At 37.4% G+C, this 20398-nt stretch overlaps 1 protein-coding gene across 2 annotated transcripts in view; it reads left to right on the plus strand.

Annotated features, from left to right (window-relative positions):
* The window catches only part of GALNT13 (polypeptide N-acetylgalactosaminyltransferase 13), a 601907-nt gene that overhangs the window by 390554 nt on the left and 190955 nt on the right, over window positions 1–20398 (plus strand). For both annotated transcript variants that reach the window (XM_077153856.1, XM_077153857.1), the window contains one exon: window positions 16329–16509. In XM_077153856.1, the coding sequence (XP_077009971.1) occupies window positions 16329–16509 (181 nt within the window). The remainder of the gene's footprint in view (window positions 1–16328; window positions 16510–20398) is intronic.

Raw genomic sequence — 20398 nt, forward strand, 5'->3', positions numbered from 1 at the left:
GATGATGGTATGGTCACCCATGACAAACTCTGGGATCTGTCCTGTAACTACTTGCTAAAGAAAACTTACTTTGAAAACTACTGTTTTTTTTTATTTTTTTCTTTCCTTGCTTTGTTTATATGTGGTATTATATAACAAAAAATAAAGTTTAAAAAAGGTAAGATGTGAGAAACAGGTCCAAATATATCAATATCAATAATGGAGTAAACACACCAGTTTAAAAAAAAATAAAAGATGATTTTTTTTTCAAAAGCATTTTCTTCATCAATTGAGATGATCTTGTGGTTTTTGCACTTTGACTTATTGATATGGTGTATTGCATTCATTCATTTTCTTGTGTTAAACCAGCCTTACATATATGGAGTGACCTTGGCCATGGTGTATAATTTTTTTAATGTGCTGCTGGATTCTATTTGCAAATATTTTGTTGAGGATTTTTGCATCGATACTCATTAAAGGGATGGGTCTGTAATTTTCTTTTCTTGTAGTATCTTTTTCTGGCTTTGATATTAAGGTGATGTGGCTTCATAGAATGAGTTAGGTAGCTTTCCCTCCTCCTCAGTTTTTTTGAAGAGTTTGAGCAGGATTTTTACAAATTCTTTCTTGAATGCTTGGTAGAACTCACGTGTGAGTCCATCTGGTCCTGGACTTTTCTTTTTTGGGAGCTTCTTGATGATTGATTCATTTTCTTTACTTGGATTGATTTGCTGAGGTAGTCTGTTTCTTCTTGAGTCAATTTTGGTTGTTCATGCCTTTCTAGAAAGTTGTCCATTTAATTTATGTTGTCTAGTTTATTAGTGTGTTAGTTAGATTCAGTTGTCAACTTGGCCAGGTGAGCATACCTAGTCTTGTTGCTTTGGACATAAGACAATGGTATGTGAACCTCATCTGTTGCTAATTACATCTGCAGTCGGTTAGGAGGCGTGTCTGCTGCAATGAGTGACGCTTGACTTAATTGGCTGGTGCTTAAATGAGAGAACGCAATGTAGCACAGCCTAAGCAGTTCGGCATTCCTCATCACAGCACTCGCAGCTCAGCCCAGGCCTTTGGAGATGCAGAAAGAAGTCACCCTGGGGAAAGTTGTTGGAACCCAGGGGCCCGGAGAGAAGACCAGCAGAGACCATCACTGTGCCTTCCACGTAAGAAAGAACCTCAGTGGAAAGTTAGCTGCCTTTCCTCTGAAGAACCAACAAAATAAATCCCCTTTTATTAAAAGCCAATCCATCTCTGGTGTGTTGCATTCCGGCAGCTCGCAAGCTAGAACAATTAGCATATAGTTCCTCATAGTATTCTCTCATTACCTCCTTTATTTCTGCGAGGTCAGTGGGTATATCCCCTCTTCCATTTTTTATTTTATTCATTTGCATCCTCTCTTTCTTTTTCATTTTTGTCAGCTTAGAGTCCATCAATTTTATTGATTTTCTCAAAGAACCAAGTCCTTGTTTTGTTGATTGTCTTAATTGTTTTCATATTGTCAATTTCATTATTTCTGCTCTGATCTTGGCAATTTTTTGATTTTGTTTTTGCTTTTGGGTTAATTTGCTGTTCTTTCTATAGTTCTTCAAGTGAACAGTTAATTCCTCAAGTTTTGTTCTTTCTTTTTTATAAATATAGGCATTTAAGGCAATAAATCTCCCTCTCAGCATTGACTATGCTGTGTTCCATAAATTTTGAAATATTGTATATTCATTTTCATTTGCCTCAAGATATTTCCTCATGTAACTTCTTTCTTGACCCAGTGGTTGTTTAAGAGTGTGTTAGCCTCCATATATTTATGACTTTTCTGGCCCTCTGCTTATTATTGATTTCCAACTTCAGTCCTTTATGATCTGAGAAAGTGTTTTGCATCCTTTCATTCTTTTTAAATTTATTGAGACATGCTTTGTGACCCAGCATATGGTCCATCCTTGAGAATGATCTATGCACCTTTGAGAAAAATGTATGTTCTTTTTTTGTGGGATCTAATGATCTGTAAATGTCTGTTACATCTGGTTTGTTAGTCGTATAATTCAAACTCTTTGTTCCCTTATTGATCCTCTCTCTAGGTATTCTATCCATTGATGAGAGCGGGGAATTGAAGTCTCCAAGTATTATGGTACAGGTGTCTACTTCTCTCTTCAGTGTTGTCAGTGTTTGCATCAGATATTTTGGGGCACTCTGGCTTGGTGCATAAATATTTATGATTATTATATCCTCTCATTTAATTGTTCTTTTATTAATTCATAGTTTCCTTCTTTGTCTCTTTTAATTGTTTTAAATTTGAAGTCTAATTTGTCAGATAGTATAGCTACCTCTGCTCATTTCTGGGTTTTGTTAGAATTAAATATCTTTTCTCAACCTTTCATTTTCAACTGTTTTTAGCTTTGGGTCTAAAGTGAGTCTCCTGTAGATAGCATATGGATGGGTCCTGTTTTTTCATCCATTCTGCCAGTCTTTGTCTATTGATTATTGGGGAGACTAACCCATAAATATTTAATATGATTACTGTAAAAGCAGAATTTTCCCCTACAATTTTGACTTTTGGATTTTGTATGTTATATCTAATTTTCTTCCTCTTTGGACTTTTACTGATCATCTTCATTTCTGCACTCTTCTTCAGACCTCTCTCTCCAGCCTTTTCCTAATTGCCTATAAGGCTCCCTTTAGTATATCTTGTAAAGCCAGTCTTTAAATCACAAATTCTCTCAGTGATTGTTTGTCTGAAAATATTTTAATCTTCCTTGGTTTCTTTTCTTTTCTTTTTCTTTTGTATGCTGTGTGGTAGAGGTCACATTTCATTCTTTTTCCATGTAAGTGTCCCATTATTGCAGTACCACTTGTTGAATTTTTATTTTGAGAGGAATTGCATGGGCTTGGAATTGAGCCTGAGTCTCCTGCATGGCAGGTGAAAATTCTACCACTGAAACAACCTTGCATCCATCTTCCTCATCATTTTTTTTTTGTTGTTGTTTGTTTGTTTTGTGTGTGTGGTGTGTGTTTCATGGACGGGCACTGGGAATCAAACCCAGGTCTCTGAAATGGCAAGTAAGAACTCTACCTGCTGAGCTACCATGGCCCACCCCTGATCCCATTGTTTTTGAAGGACATTTTTATGTATTTTGCTGAATACATAATTCTTGGTTGGCAATTTTTCTCTTTTAGAATATTAAATATATCAAACCAATGCTTTCTTGTCCCACTTGTTTCTGCTGGGAAATTTGTACATACTCATATTGGACCTTCTTTGTATGTGATGGATGGCTTTTCTCTTGCTACTTCCAAAGTTCTCTCTTTCTTGTTGACATCTGACAAGTTGATTAGTAAGTGTCTTGGAATATGTCTATTTGTTTGGGGTATGCTGTACTTCTTGGATCTGTAATTTTATGTCTTTCATAAGAGTTGGGAATTTTTCAGTGATTATTTCCTCCATCAGTCTTTCTCCTCCTTTTTCCTTCTCTTCTTTTTCTGGGGCACCCACAACATGCATATTCATGCACTTCATGTTGTCATTCAAATCCCTGAGACTCTGCTCATATTTTACCATTATTTTCTCTATATTTTATTTTGTGTCTGGTTTCAGATGATCAGTCCTCTAATTCACTAATCCTTTCTTCTGCCTCTTCAAATCTATTGTAGGCTTCCATTTTTTTTTTCATATTTTCTATTGTGCCTTTCATTCCCATAAGTTCTGCAATTTGTTTTTTCAAACTTTCTAGTTCTTTTTTATTTTCACCTGCTGTCTTCTTTATATCCTCCCTCAAGTCATTGATTTGATTTTTGTTGAGATTTTGCACGTCCTAAATTCGTTGTTTCAACTCTTGTATCTCATTTAAAGTGTTGAACTGTTCGTTTGACCTGGCCATATCTTTGATTGTCTTAGTATGACTCATTATTTTTTTCTGGCATCTAGGCATTTGATTTCCTTTATTAGTTATTCTGGAGGTTGTTGTCACTCTTTTACCTAGGGCTTTGTTCTCTGTCTGTTCTGACATTCCATTCAACTTGTTCTAGACATCTGGCATAGTTTTTGTTTAGCCAATCAGAATGTTTCAGTTCTTGTTTTTGTGTTTCCTGCCCTGCCTATGTGGAGTCTTTTTTGAAGGAGGGTCTCCTCAGATATTTTAGACCCCAGTCAGATTTTCCCAAACCAGACAGGCACAGATCTCAGGAGGAAAGAGTATCCAGCTTTAGTTTTCCCTAACAGTGAGACTCAGCAGGTTGTCAGACTTTCCTATGAATCCTCTAGACTCTGTTGTTTTCCTACCCTGCCCAGTTGTGGTGCTTGTCTGCCTGCAGCTTCTCACCAGCTTAAAGTAATATGTTGCCTTTAATTTCAGCAGATTCTCTCTGTCAGGGACATGGTTGAGACAGAGGTGAGGCAGTCCATGGGCTTTGATTGCTTCTATTTTCCAGTTCCTGGGGCCTGAATTCCTTGAAGGAGGGATTCTACTTGAGCTTGTCTCTGCCCCCCCCTCCCTTTTCTTGGGGAAGATATACCCTTTAGGGAATTAACCCATTTTACCTGATTAGTTACTTTGTCTCTCAGTGATACTTTAATTCCACCTTTGCTTGGAGAAATGCTGGAGCCTGAGAGTGCTGGCTGCTCTATCTAATGGGCTGTTTAATAAGTAAGAAAAAATGCAAAAAAAAAAAAGGCTTTTTCAGAGCCAGACCCCTGCTCCATATGTTTGCCAATCAAGAGCTTGAGTTGGTATGTGGTTCTATGTATTTCCAGGCTCTATGTGCCCCCTTTCCTTGGGGTCTGGCACTTTATCAGTATTTTGTGCCATCGAACTCAAAAAACCTCTGTTTATTTTTTGTTATTGTTGTTGTTGCCATTGTTTTTCCATCAGCCCTGTTCCCTCTCTGATGGAGCAAAAACACCTAGTCCCTTTAGTGCTTATACCAGGCTCATCTGTGCTGAGGGTCTATTTTCAGTAGTAAGAATTTGTTCATTAATTCAGCAACTGGAGCTTCATTGAGCTAAGCCCTTGCTATTAGTATAGTCTATTTCCCTTCCCCTGGAGGAACCTGTCTGCCATGCCCATCAGGGAAGGGTATCGGCCTCTGCAGATTGTGGTACTTACACTTCCATGTGGGATCTGAGCTGTTTCAACTTCTCCATGCTGTTGTACACTGTGCGTCTTGTCACTGATGTTCCCCCAGCAATTGTTCTGTACCATTCCTGACTATTTACTAGCTGCTCTGGAGTTTTTGTTTTCTTGCAGCTGTTTTCAACTTTACCCCCTGTCCCTTCTGTCCCTATGGACATCTTTGGAGAGGGAGATCACAGTCACTCTTCTACACTGTTAAAAGTCTGCAACTATTTTTCTCAAATAATGCATCTCCTTGTTGATTTACCATATTTGTAATACCACAGATTATTATTTCCCCTCTGTACTCCATGCTCTGTGGATTCTTGAAAATCCTGAGGTCTTGTCCATTTACTTCCAAAGACCACTCCACCTACCAATTTTGCTGAAACAGGCTGTCCAATAACTCTCAAGCATATGTTCAGAATTCTCTAGACCTGAAGTAGACCCCATTTTACCAGGGTCATATTTTTCCCCACACTTATGCTGTCCCAGGAACCCTCTCATCACATTCTGCTTTTTTGTGATGGCAGCACCAAAGAAGCCCACTGATTTTGCTGCTCAGAAAGTATCTAGCCAGGATATTTCCAGTCTCTCCATTCATTTAGCCCCTAATTTGGCTTGGGCAAAGTAGGAAAGAAGTTCTTAACTCTGCCTAATCTATAGAAGGAAGGGAAAAGCCTCTTTACCACAAATACTATATTCCTCACAATAAAAAGAAGACCTTAAGACCCCTTTCTTTCTTTCCACTCCTTATTCTTACAGTTTTGTATAGAGATGGAGGACTAAGGTATTGGTTCAGACTTGCCTAATTAGTGGAGACAGCTCTTAAGTCACTGATAAGATATCTTGCCCCAATTATTTCTTGCAATCTTTATAAAGTGAAGAATGTTCCCTCTGTTGTCATTCAGCTTTGTGTTCTAGTCATCAGTTTTAGGACAAGAGGGAAAGTCCTATTCGGCACCCAGGTATCTAACCTTGCTCCCAAGCAAAGATCAGAACTTTTAGTTTCTTATTTATGATACATAGTGGGAAACTGGTGATATTAAGAAATGAAGTTCACTTTCCAAAACAATCACACTTTTCAAGTGTAGAAGAACTACAATGGCGATTAATTTGTGTTAACCTCCATTGTAGTTCTCTGTACAGTTTTCTGTAGCTCACTGTAATTCTCCATTGTAGTTTTCCATTGAAACCTCCGTGCTGATTTGCTTAACTGTAATCTACACCAAAAGTTTCCAGAGTGAAAAGCATCATATACTATTTCTTCTGCATTTGGGGCATGTTGCCAAGAGAACTGGTCACAGTACAGCCCAACTATTTTACTAAATCATGTTTCTAAGAAAGAGAGGTTAGTGTGAAGTTGGCTAAGTGGTTATCTTTGATAGTGTATTAAAATTTAAATTGTATCTTAAATAAATAATGCTTTTAATCTTTTAAAAATATACTTTAAAGCAACAATAATTAAATGCTAAGATACTGTTCTAAAAATTGGTTAAAATGAATCAAAAGTCACACATATGTAGATATGTGTGTGTTTTAAAATATGTTTGGTTAATCGTAGGAGTAGCATTTGAAACGAATCGAAAAATTATGCATTGTTCATATAGTTACACTTTTGGAAATGTATGTAGGATCCCTATCCCATATGATGTATCAAAATTCATTTCAGGTACAAGGTATTGAAGATATTCATCTCTTGAGGAATTGCAAAAATCCAACCAAAACAGATTTCCTATTTTAACTTGAAATAATATGAGAAAAATATTTCAAATATTAATCAGAGTCAATAATATAACAATACATAACCCCGCATATTATCACTCAGAAGTCAAGAACCTTATGTTAAAATGTTGGCCTTCTTTTCCACTAAACCTAAAAGCAAAGTAGCCAATAAAAAAATAAGAGTAACTGAAAAAAACATATATGATTTATTAACCTTTTTTTGCCATGAACCATGCACCATCTTCAATTTTGTTTGTTGTGTTGTGACCTCCAATGGACTTCCTCAGTTCGCAGAGCATGTGGGACAGCAGTTGCATATTATTTTACTAGACCAGTCTGCCTAGTCTCATATTAAAAATGGTTCCTATAAAAATTCATTTTATAATCCCCCACCAAATATATTTGAATTATGCAAGTCACATCCTTTTACCAGGGATGCCCTTCTATTCATGTGAACTTGTAGTTAAGTTTGAATTGTACGTCCTTCTATTCAACCAACTTAGAGTGTTATTGTGTACTACATTATACTGTGAACCAAGCATTGTGTACCAGGTGTTACTGCTATTAAATCTTACATTCTAGTTTGGGGAAGAAAGTACAAAGACAAACAAATAAATTACCGATTGTGATACACAATGAAGGAAATAAACAGACCAAGATATTATTAGAAAAAATAACTGGGGTGGGGGCTACTTTAGATATGACAATTATGAAAGACCCTCCAATGAAGTGATGTTTTAGCAAAACAAAAAGTATGAGTGTGAGGTAGCTAGGCAAAGGTCTGACAGAATAGATTCCAGGTATAGGAGAAGCATGTGTTGAAGATTTAGTTTGTGAAAAAGCATGTGATATGTTATTCTAGGATATGGACATGAGCCAAGATAAATAATGTCTATTGACAAAAGAAGAGAATCAGGTAGGGCTTTAGAGGCCCTGCTAAATGGTTTTGTTTGTATACAAAGTACAGTGAGAAATAATTGAAGGATTTAAGCAGGGATGCAAAATGCAATGATTAAATTTTAAAAGGCCACTCTGCTTTCTCATTTCAAAACAAATCAAAGAGTGACAGTGGAAACAACAGGGCAATTAAGAGTCTATTGCAAATGACAGACAAGAGATGTGGTGATTAGAAGAAGCATGGTGACAATGGAGACAGAGAGAAGTGAGTAAATTTAGGATTATTTTATAGACAGCATACCAGGATTTGTTAATGGATTGGATATGGGTGATGAAAGAAAGGGACAAATAAAGAAAACAAAATGTATATGGCAAGGTAGGGATGAATTATCAATTCCATTGGTCAAGGGATGTCTATGAGAAAAGAAAGAGGAGGTGTCTAGGAGACATTTGGATATACAAATCTTGGTCCCAGAAGAGAGGCCTGGGCTGAGATGCAAATGTCAAGGTTGTCAGCGCTGTGGACATATGGAAGTTATTTAAGATAGTCAATCTGAATGGAGGAGACCACCTAGAGAATGAGTAAAGAAAGATGAATGCCAGCACTTAAATAGAAATGGTGGCCGAAAATGGATAAACAGTCAAGTAATATGAGAAATGCAGGAGAATCCAAGAGTCTCCTAGATATGCATTGAGGGACGTTTGTGAATTTTACAATGCCAGTTTTTCAGAAGCTGCAGAAATAAACAACATTTTAGAATAAGTAGAAAAATAAATGAAATTTGAAGAAGGTAAATAACATATCAGTAAAATATATTTGATGTTATTTTACAGAGAAAGTAAAAAAAATGATATGATATCTTGGATAGCGATATGGATCAAGGGATGATTTCTGTGTTTTAAAAACATTTCTTTCCTTCATTTATTAATTTTTTTTGGTATTTGAAAAATATGAGATTTTTAGAACACATCATGTGCAGATTAATGTAATCTAGTAATGAGAGAAATATTGATGAAGCAGTAGGAAACCAAAAGAATAGCCAAATTAGAGAAAAGTCCTCAAGAAAGATACAAAGAATATAATCTAGACTGACATACAAGTGTCGATTTGTCTTTGATAGTCAAAGTATCAACATCCTCCAGTTTAATAGGAAGGAATAATGCAAACGTGTAATTACAAGAACGTTTACAGTTTTCATGCCAGAGAGATGAAGTTACCTGTCAATTAAATACTTTAGGGAGTTCCAGGAAGATAACAGAATTAGATAGGTCAAGTTCACTTCTGTGACAGAAAAATGACCGGGATGGCAATTCTAGGGTGTAAGTGACTTGGAATGGTCTTCTGCGCTACATATGGAAGCCCTGGTTGCAAAAACTGAAGAACTGAAATACAGAGAACCAGAGATGATGTAGCTAGTGCAAACAGCCTAACATGCCATTTCAAAACAGAGTCCTGGAGCCCTCAAATGCGCATGGATAGGGAGATGGGACTAGAAAGTAAGCCAAGTCATGTTCCTTGAATGTGGTACATCCATGCATGCCACCCCTGGCCTGGGACACATGATTCCCCTCACATCCCACACACCTGAAACCCATCGCTTGTCCCTCTCCACCATGCTCAGACACCCCGCACTGACCTCCCTACTTGCATCTCTTCCCCACCCTCCCTGCATGCGTGCACAACTCATCCACCCCTTTTGAAACCTGCACACCAGCCCCTCAAACCCACCTCCCCCTCCCTGCCCCCTGAATGTGGTCACCTGCATATCTAGGCTGCAGGCACTCACCTTTCTACCCCAGGCTACACCTGCCCTCAGCCCTTACAGTCACCCAATCCCGCCCCACATCCTCTGGGCTCTGCGCACGTGTACATTAGTTTCCAGCCCTCCTCAGACTCATGCATGCATGCACCCCTGCCATGCCCCTCCCCGTTCTGTGCAACTGCTAAGCTGTGCATCTGGGCCACTCCCACCCCCTACCCATGCAGTACAACCCTACCCTGCTGCCCCTAAGCTCCATGTACATGCGCACTGGGGCCCTGCCTCCCAGACCCACACACATGCACAGCCACATCCTCCCTGCCTGACACCCATGCATCTGAGCACTGATGTCTTGACCCCTGCACCCAACCCCCCTGCCTCTCACACATGCATACCTTTGCCCCACCCCACAGCACAAGCACCCTGCTCCCACCCAAGCACATGTGTGCACACCTGCCCCACTCCATTGCACCAAGGCCCTGCCCACCTGACATCACCCACCCCTGACCCATGTCGCACAACCCCTGAGACTTCTGCCACACCCCCACACACTCCCACATCTGCATCCTGGCCACCCTGGACCTCTCCCCCTGTGCTAGGACACACCTGTGCCCTGCTCTCCCTGTGCCCTGACCTCTGTGCCATGTACCTCACACCCTGATACCCATGACCTCCACACTCCACGCACCTACTCACATTCTGCCTGTGTACCAGACAAAATTATGACATATGGCTGGAGAGTTGCTATATGCCTGAAGGTAGGACAGGGAAAGTATATTGCTGACCTTGTCAGCTGAAAGTAAACTATTTCTGGTGGTCCTTACTAACAGCTATTGAGATAAAAGCATTTGCCAGATCAATAGCTGCATACCAGATATCAAGGGATGTATTGATTTGCTCAAGCAATGATACCATATCTGGAACAGCAGCTGCAATTGGAGTTACCACCTGGTTAAGCTTAGAATACTCCACTGTCATCCTCCAAGATCCATCTGTTTTCTGCACAGGCCAGATAGGAGAGTTGAATGGGGATGTAGTGGGAATCAACCACCCTTGCATTCTTCAAGTCCTTAAGATTGGCAGTAATCTCTGCAATCCCTCCAGAAATCCAGTATTACTTCTGATTTACTATTTTGCTAAGTAGAGGCAGTTCTAGTGGCTTCCACTTAGCCTTTCCCACAATAATAGCCCTCACTCCATGAGTTAGAGAGGCAATATGGAGATTCTGCCAGTTGCTCAGTATGTCTATTCCAATTATGCATTCTGGAACTGGGGAAATAGCAACAGAATGGGCCTGGGGGCCCACTGGACCCACTGTGAGATGGACCTGAGCTAAAACTCCATTGATCACCTGGCCTCCATAAGCCCCCACTCTGACTGGTGGTCCAGAGTGATGTTTTGGGTCCCCTGGAATTAATGTCACTTCTGAACCAGTGTCTAATAATCCCCGAAATATCTGATCATTTCCTTTTCCCCAATGCACAGTTACCCTGGTAAAAGGCCACTGGTCTCCTTGGGGAAGCCTTGGAGGAAGATTAACAGTATAAATTTGTGGCAATGTAACAAGGTTCTCCCCCAAAGGGACCTGATATCCCCTTCATTCAAGGGGCTCTGGGTCTGTAAACTGTCTTAAGTCTGGAAATTGATTAAGGGGTCATGACTCTGTGTTTCTGTAATTCAAGTTAGACTTCTGTTCACTTGACCTAGAACTCTTTTGTTCATACAGCTCAAACAAGAATTTAGTAGACTGCCCATCTATTGCACTTCTAGGTACCCCATGATTTACTAGACAGTGGCACAAGTCTCTGTGATTCAGATTATTTTGACTCCTGCTTTGAGTTTGCTGTCCATTATAATAGCCATGTCCACACCTATCTTTGGCGATTAAGTGCTACCACCTGGCTTCAGCCAACTCAGGATCTGTTCATTTCCCATTATATTTAAGGATTCCAGCTCAGTGACAGCAGTTCCCACAGTAATATCTGACCTACAGAGAAGTGCAACCACAGAGCTCTTGAGGGATGATGGTGCTAGTCTCACAAATTTATTTCTCACTGTTCTGGTAAAAGGTGCATCCTCTGGACATTCCTGGGGTGTAAGAGCAGGTTTTGCATGATGAATCCACTCTAACATTCCAATCTCTCTAAGTCTCTGGATACCCTCATCTACGTTATATCAGGGCAGTTCTGGCATTTCAACCTCAGGTAATGTCAGCCACCTTTTGATCCATGTTCCAGCCAACCATCCAAACAAACTGTTAATGCCTTTTCTAACCCCTAAAGCTATAACATTGAATGCAGAATCTCTGCTTAGTGGGCCCATATCAATAAATTCAGCCTGAACCAGCCCTATAGTCCTCCCACCTTTATCCCACACCCTTAAAATCCATTGCCACACATATTCCCTTGATTTCTATTTAAATTGGAAAATTCACACAGTTCTTTTGGAGTATAACATACCTCCTCATGTATGATACTTTGTACCTCACCTTTAGGGGCCTGTTGGGACTTTACTCTAGTTATAGTTCTGGAAGAAATGAAGGGCGGTGGCAGTGGTCATGAAAAGAATTAGAAGTATCTTCCAAAACAGTTGCTTCTGGGCATCCATTTGCAGTTTCATCTGGTGAAACATGATTAAGCACTCTATGGCTGTTCTAGTTTGCTAGCTGCCAGAATGCAATACACCAGAAATGGAATGGCTTTTAAAAAGGGAAATATAATCAGTTGCTAGTTTACAGTTCCAAGGCTGAGAAAAATGTCCCGATTAAAATGTCTATAGAAATGTCCATTCTAAGGCATCCAGGGAAAGATACCTTGGTTCAAGAAGGCTGATGAAGTTCAAGGTTTCTCTCTCCAGTGAGAAGGGACATGGCGAACACAGTCAGAGTTTCTCTCTCATTGGGAAGGGCACATGGTGAACATGGTCAGGCTTCCTCTCTCATCTGGAAGGGCACATGGCGAACACGGCATCATCTGCTAGCTTCTTCTCCTGGCTTTCTGTTTCATGAAGCTCCCTGGGGGACATTTTCCTTCTTCATCTCCAAAGGTCACTGGCTGGTGGACTCTGCTTCTTGTGGCTATGTCATTCTGCTCTGCTCTCTCTGAATCACATTCTCCAAAATGTTTCCTCTTTTAAAGGACTCCAAAAACTTATCAAGACCCGCCCAAATGACTGGAAACATGTCATCACCTAATCCAGTTTAATAACCACTCTTGAATCACATCTCCAGGGAAATGATCTGATTACAGTTTCAAACATACAGTATTGAATAAGGATTATTCTACCTTTATGAAATGGGATTTTGGTTAAAACATGGCTTTTCTAGAGTACATACATCTTTTCAAACCAGCACAAGGGCTAATCCTTTCAGGTGGAGGTTGAATGATCAACTCCTCAAGGTAGACTGGAGGTGGGGTGGCTATGTCCTCAAGACAGACTATTACAGGGTTATCTAGAGAAGACTCAACATGACCTAGGGTTTCAACCTCGCCACCAACATCATTATCAATCCATATGTCACCATCCCATTTTTCAGAGTCCCACTCCTTTCCAATCAGTGCCCTCACTTTAACAGCAGACACCATGCAAGATTGAGATTTCAGTTTAAGTGGTAAAGTTGCTACTCTAAAAATAAATTCTGAGTCTGATTTTCAGAGATCTCAAGTCTACAGCTATACGAAATAAGATTTTCCTTCAGGAAACCATTGAAGCATTTACATCAGACAGCACGTAAGCTTCTCATTTGAAGCCTTAAGCCCATTCCCTTCAGTCATTAATGTATACAGTGTATCTAACAACAACCAGCCAATCTGTATACTTCCTATTTCCACAAAACTCCATAAAGGTGTCAAAAACATTATCCCCCAGAGCCTGATTTCATACAAGCAAAGCATTAGAAGTATCGAATGATGATATTTTGACTATCTCTTTTGCCAGCTCACCTCATGGATTGGCAGTATCGTTCTGATTACAGGAATCAGAATTCTTAGTGCCTCCGAGTCCAGTCAGAGTAGAAAACCAATTATAAAAATGCATCTTTAAGATTCTGTTTCTTAAGAACCACTCCTGGTACCAAGCTGAATCTGTTAGGGTTCCCTAGAGAAACAGAATTAACAGGAAATTATCCATAAATATAAAATTTATAAAAGTGTCTTACATAACCATGGGAACATAGAGTCCAAAACCTGTAGGGCAGCCTGTGAGGCTGATGACTCCGATGGAGGGTGTGGATGAACACCCCAGGAGAAGGTCACTGACTGAAGCAGGAAGAGAAGAGAGCTTGTCTCTTCTGAATCCTCCTGAAAATGTTTCCAGTGACTAGATTAAGCATCACTCATTGCAGAAAACACTCCCCTTGGCTGATTACAAATGGAATCAGCTGTGGATGCAGCTGACATGATCATGCTTTTATTCCATAAAATGTCCTCACAGCAACGAACAGGCTAGCACTTGCCCAACCACACGAACAGGTACCACCACCTGGCCAAGTAGACACATTAACCTGATCATGACGACTAATATCAGACAGAATAGTCTTTAAATGTAAAGACATCATAAGAGACCCAGAAGAACAGTATATATTAATTAAAGGGACAATTCACCAAGAAGAAATAACAATCATAAATGTTTATCCTCTGAATAAAGGAGCTCCAAAGTACATGAGACAAACAGTGACCAAACTAAATGTAGTGATAGAGTTTCAACAATAATAGTAGGAGACTTCAATACAACACTGTCCTCCATAAACAGAACAAAGAACAGAGGATCAACAAGAAAATAGAGAACTTAAACAATCTGATAAATGAATTAAACTTAACAGACATATATAGGTTGTTACACTCCAAAACACCAGACTATACATTCTTTTCTAGTGCTCGTAGAATATTCTCCAGGATAGATCATATGCTGGGGCACAAAATAGGTCTTTATAGATTTTAAAACATTGAAATTATTCAAAGCACTTTCTCTGATCACAGTAGAATGAAGCTGAAGTCAATAACCACAAAAGAACGAGAATGTTCACAAATATGTGGAGATTAAATAACACACCCTTAGACAACCAGTGGGTCAAAGAAGAAATTGCTAGAGAAACCAGTAGATATTTGGAGATGAATGAAAATGAGAATGCAGCATATCTGAACTTATGGGATGTGGCATAGACTGTACTAAGAGGCAAATTTATCGCCCTGAATGCCTATATTAAAAAAGAAGAAAGAGCAAAAATTGAGGCCTTAACTGCTCACCTGGAGGAACTTTGAGAAAGAACAGCAAACTAACCCCAAAGCAAATAGAAGAAGAGAAATAACAAAGATTAAAGCAGAGTTAAATGAATGGGAGAACAAAAGGACAATAGAAAGAATCAATAAAACCCAAAGTTGGTTCTTTGAGAAAATCAATAAAATTGATGGACCACTAGCAAGGCAGATGAAGAAAAAAAGAGAGAGGATGCAAATTAGCAAACTCAGAAATGTTAGGGGGTGCATTACCACAGACCCTGAAGAAATATATACTTTAAGAGTAAGCTGTCCAGTCCTTTGAGAGAAGTGGTGAATTCTGTTTTTCAGCATAACGTGCCATCATTTCATTGTTGAGTTTGAACTTCTGTTCTGCTAGCATCACACTGTAAACAATTAGGATATGAGAAAGACTAGTTTTCACATGAAATGCAGAAACCCTTATTGATGAGTATCATATTTAGCAATCACACATCTTCGAGTAAAAAAATGAATATCTCCCATTTCTATCTGGTAGTAACCCTCTTCTCACTGGCATATCTCTTGAGGAATCAGTTGGAGAAAACTTTTTTTTTCCAAAAAAAGTAATGTTCCCTAAAGTAGCTTGATATCAAATAAGGACAATAATTGTTACAGTAAAAACAACAGTTGTTACAGTGTAAAAAAACAGTAGATTTCATATAGAATAATACTTTCTCTCATTTCTTAAGTGAAGTGAAAAAAACCCATAGCAAAATTATACATATAATATATTAAATCTATTGGATATATGTGTAGCAAATGTATGGGTGCATGTGGTAACATATAACACACATATGCAATTGATATGTACTATGGCCATACAATGTATTTTTACAGAAATAAATGTCTTATGGGTGCTTTTTATATAATATCTAGCTTCATTATATGGTAAATGCAGGGACACCAAAAATAAAAGGCATGATTATGCCTTCCAAGGACTCATCAATTTGAAGAAGAGATACTGGCATAAGCATTTGCTTAGAAGGCAGTGTAAACAGTTCTTCAATAAACTCATGTTTAAAGTACAAAGGGCATACAATACTAAATCTCCTCATAGAACTTTACAGAAGAAATTATCCTGAAGTTGGGTTTTGAAGAATGCGATGAAGTTGAGTAGATATAAAGGAGTTTTAGCACATTTTTAAAAGGATAATAATCTATCCATTGGCAGAGAGCATGGATAGCTGGGAATAAGTGGTCATTTAAAATTCCAGATGAATGAGAAGTAATAGATTGCTTTTTTTCCAAATCAAATTTAGCTATTGACCATAGCATTTAAGGCATACAAATTCATTCATTCACAGCACAATTTGGATACCAACTATCTATTAAGCAGCAACTAGCTAACTACTATGAACTGGAAATTAGAGTAGGCTAATAAAGTTACATAAAAATAATTAAATAATTCCATGATTCCAGTGTCATCAGTATTTAAATATCAACCTATTCTAAAATAGCATCGTTTGCCAAAAGTTTACTAGTTCTCAGTTTTATGATTGCCTTATATTTGCCAGAAACATGTAAGAACTGAAGATTTGACCTTAAATTCAGTTGCTTCTCATGCAATAGGATTACATTAGTTACAATGATTGTTGTACAGTGGTTACTCCTTTTCCTAGATTTGGCAGTGTGGAGGCTCCTTGGAGATTGTAACCTGCTCCCATGTCGGCCATGTTTTTCGAAAGGCAACACCATACACTTTCCCTGGTGGCACTGGACATGTTATCAACAAGAACAACAGGAGATTGGCAGAAGTTTGGATGGATGAATTTAAAGATTTCTTCTATATCATATCCCCAGGTAAGCAATTCTGACTTTCTTTTCCCTCTGCAAGGAAGAATAAAATTTTAAATGTGCTAAATTTATATTACATTATCACTGTCGTTTTACTTATTTTAATAAAATATTGTGTACTTCCATAATACTGCAGAAAGTTGTGTTTGAGAAAATTGCCCAAAATAGCTAATTTGACCTAAAATGAGAAAGACTGTATTTCTCTCAAATGCCTATATTTTTTTTCTTCGTTTCATTCTTGGCACAAGTATTGTGCTAGAAAACTGGAGCAAGTGGTGAGCACGGAGATCCATATTTAATTAGCATTTATCAGCTCAATTTAAGAAATGTTTATTATGTTTATACTGAGATGTTTTCTACAGCCTTATTTTCTTAAATATGCAAAGTAGGAAATGGTTAAATGACTTCAAACAGAAACAAAATGGAAAATTAGATGAATATTAAAATTCATGTTTCTGAAGAATGTTTAATGACAGTAAATTGTGCATCAAAGCATTTGAGTGAAGAAAGTATAATATATGGTATTAAAATGTTTTCTTCCTTTAGCCACAGAGAAGGCTATTTATAGGAATAGAAATAAATATTAGCCTAATGGTGACTGGTGGAATTATGAGTAATTTCATTCTTTTCCTTACTTTTCTGTATTTCCAGAATTTTCTCAATAAGTATATGTTACTTTTTAAAATCCTATCATTTCAAGGAAAGGGGAAAATAAGGCATTGTAATAAAAGCTCATTACTTAATTTTGAGATTATAAGTGATTTCATTTTTTTTTCATAATTTTCTATATTTTCTAAATTTTCTCCTACAACTGTATTACTTATTAAAAAAAAATGAGGCATTAAGAAAGCAAATAAAATGAACGTTGTGAGAAGATACAAATAGGAGGTACAAGGTTGCCTTCAGGATCTCAAATCTAGACAAAGGAGACTAAAGCACAAATGTAAAGGAATTTGAATTAATTGATAGAATAATCTGAAATGATAAATTATGATCATCAGTATCATGATTATATAACCCATCAGAACAATTAAAAATATATTTATGATTATATAAATGATTATATATGATAAATTATATAAATTATGTATTTGATTATATTTATTATAAATTATATTTATTATATTATATATTATATTTATTATATATTATAATTATATATTTGATTATATATGATAAATTATATAAATTATATAAATGATACATTATATAAATGATTATATAACCCATCAGAACAATTAAAAAATCCAGGTCCACATCCTCTTTTCTATAATATACATGGCTTAGAAAAGTCAATTTTGGTTCTAGCTGACATACCCTGATTTCTGAAGATGAATGAGGCTATTAAAACTCGTTTGTGGAGTATTACAAAGAAGGAATGGGCCGTATGACCTTTTTTATTAAGATCCAGCATTACTATATAGAAAAAAATTGAGGATAATGTATATGAAAATGTGTGATTTGGAGAAGGACTTTTTCACACATTTTTAAGCCTCTTCTATATCAGGAAACTATTACCAGGAACATTATTTCATGCATAGATGTATTTCTCTTTATGTAGAAACCCAGTCCAGATGTTCACAGAGTTGAGTTCAGCAAGAGTATGTAATTCACAGCAAGGCAGTGACATTTATATAACCTTTTCATTTTCTTTTGATGATATTTTTTGAATTCACATCATATGCTTATAGAAACATAGAAGCTCAAATATGAATAAAGGAGGAATGAAAGAAATGAATGTGTTATATGTGATTACACGCAGCTCACATTCAGAAATATAAGTAGTTGAGAATGATTGTAACCATATGCATTATATTCATCAACACATGAAAAGTGATGTGTAGGTCTTTTGTATAATTTTCTATTGAATGAAAAAGGCAGATAAATGGTAGAACCATTTCTCAAACTGTTATGAAATGACAAGCTTTAGAGTTAAAGGGTGAAAAAGAACATCTGCTATCTGGAACTAATGACTTTGTGTTGCTCAGCAGGGACTGTTTGTGTATCCTGGGAAGTGTAGTTTTTACATTACAATAAATATAATTTGGAAGGTTATTGTTCTTATAAAATGAACTCATTTAAATCCAAAAAAGTACTTTGGAAAGCAGAGAAAGAACATTTGGGGAATATGCTGAAAATATTTGGGAATTTCCAAAGGGGCCTTTAGGCTTATGTGTGTCTCAAAGGCAGCCAACAATGCTGAGCATGGAATCTGCCTGCTGTAGGACAGGCAAAGGGAGAAAACCAAAAACGCCAAACAAAAAAATTGCTTCTCACTGGGAAAGGAAGAATGGAAGTAAGATTGCAACTGGAGCTGGCTGAGTAAAAACTGTTTTAGCTCTGGGCAGATTTCAAACCATCCTGGGCTGTATTGGGAAGTCAGGAGTCGGGTTATTTTTAGGGTGTTGAGATTTGAATGAGCTATTTTAATCATTATTTAGCCTAAAGATGCTGATAGTTTTTTTAACTCATAAAATCAAAATAATGGGTTTCTTTGCTCTTCTCTAGAAATGTTGAATTTCTGTTTTTTCCTCCTCATGGGTATCGGGTGAATGTGCAAAGAGAGAAGTTGGTGTGTATGCAGAAGGGATGTGCGCACGTTCACATATAGAATTTTATCATTTGCTATAATATACGGGAACACACATGCATGCACATACGTATCCATCTCATTCCCTAGAATCTCCTTAAGAAGATTCTAATGTGTTATGATTCTTTCTAGAAGTGCCTCTGTGTGACTGTTAAATTGTCCAACATGTTCTGTGAGAAGACTCCTGCTTTTTACACAGGGCTTTTTTTCTTATTCTTTTTTTTAATTTGTAGGGTAACTTTTTTTTTAAATTTTTTTTTATTAATCAAAAAAAAGAAAAGAAATTAACAGAACATTTAGAAATCACTCCATTCTACACATGCACTCAGTAATTCTTAGTATCATCACATAGATGTATGATCATCATTTCCTAGTACATTTGCATCGATTTAGGAAAAGAACTAGCAAAACAGCAGAAAAAGATATAGAATGTTAATATGAGAAGAGAATTAAAATAATAGTACTAATAAAAAAAATATATATATATAAGGGAAAAAGAAAAAAGCAAAAACAAAAGATACAAACAAACAAACAAACAAACAAAAAACTATATTTCAGGTGCAGCTTCATTCAGTGTTCCAACATACTTACATTACACTTAGGTATTATTGTGCTGTCCATTTTTGAGTTTTTGTATCTAGTGCTGTTGCACAGTCTGTATCCCTTCAGCTCCAATTACCCATTATCTTACCCTGTTTCTAACTCCTGCTGGTCTCTGTTACCAATGATATATTCCAAGCTGATTCTCGAATGTCGGTTCACATCAGTGGGACCATACAGTATTTGTCCTTTAGTTTTTGGCTAGACTCACTCAGCATAATGTTCTCTAGGTCCATCCATGTTATTACATGCTTCATAAGTTTAGTCTGTCTAAAAGCTGCATAATATTCCATCGTAGGTATACGCCACAGTTTGTTTAGCCACTCGTCTGTTGATGGACATTTTGGCTGTTTCCATCTCTTTGCAATTGTAGATAATGCTGCTATAAACACTGGTGTGCAAATGTCCATCTGTGTCTTTGCCCTTAAGTCCTTTGAGTAGATACCTAGCAGTGGTATTGCTGGGTCGTAATCCATTCTGCCATTCTATGTCTTTTGATTGGGAAATTCAGTCCATTAACTTTTAGTGTTATTACTGTTTGGATAATATTTTACTCTACCATTTTGGCTTTTGTATTATATATATCATATCTGATTTTCTTTCTTTCTACACTCTTCTCCACACCTCTCTCTTCTGTCTTTTCGTATCTGTCTCTAGTGCTCCCTTTAGTATTTCTTGCAGAGCTGGTCTCTTGGTCACAAATTC

The sequence above is a fragment of the Tamandua tetradactyla genome, chromosome 3 (assembly GCF_023851605.1).
Source record: "Tamandua tetradactyla isolate mTamTet1 chromosome 3, mTamTet1.pri, whole genome shotgun sequence".
NCBI classification, from domain to species: domain Eukaryota; kingdom Metazoa; phylum Chordata; class Mammalia; order Pilosa; family Myrmecophagidae; genus Tamandua; species Tamandua tetradactyla.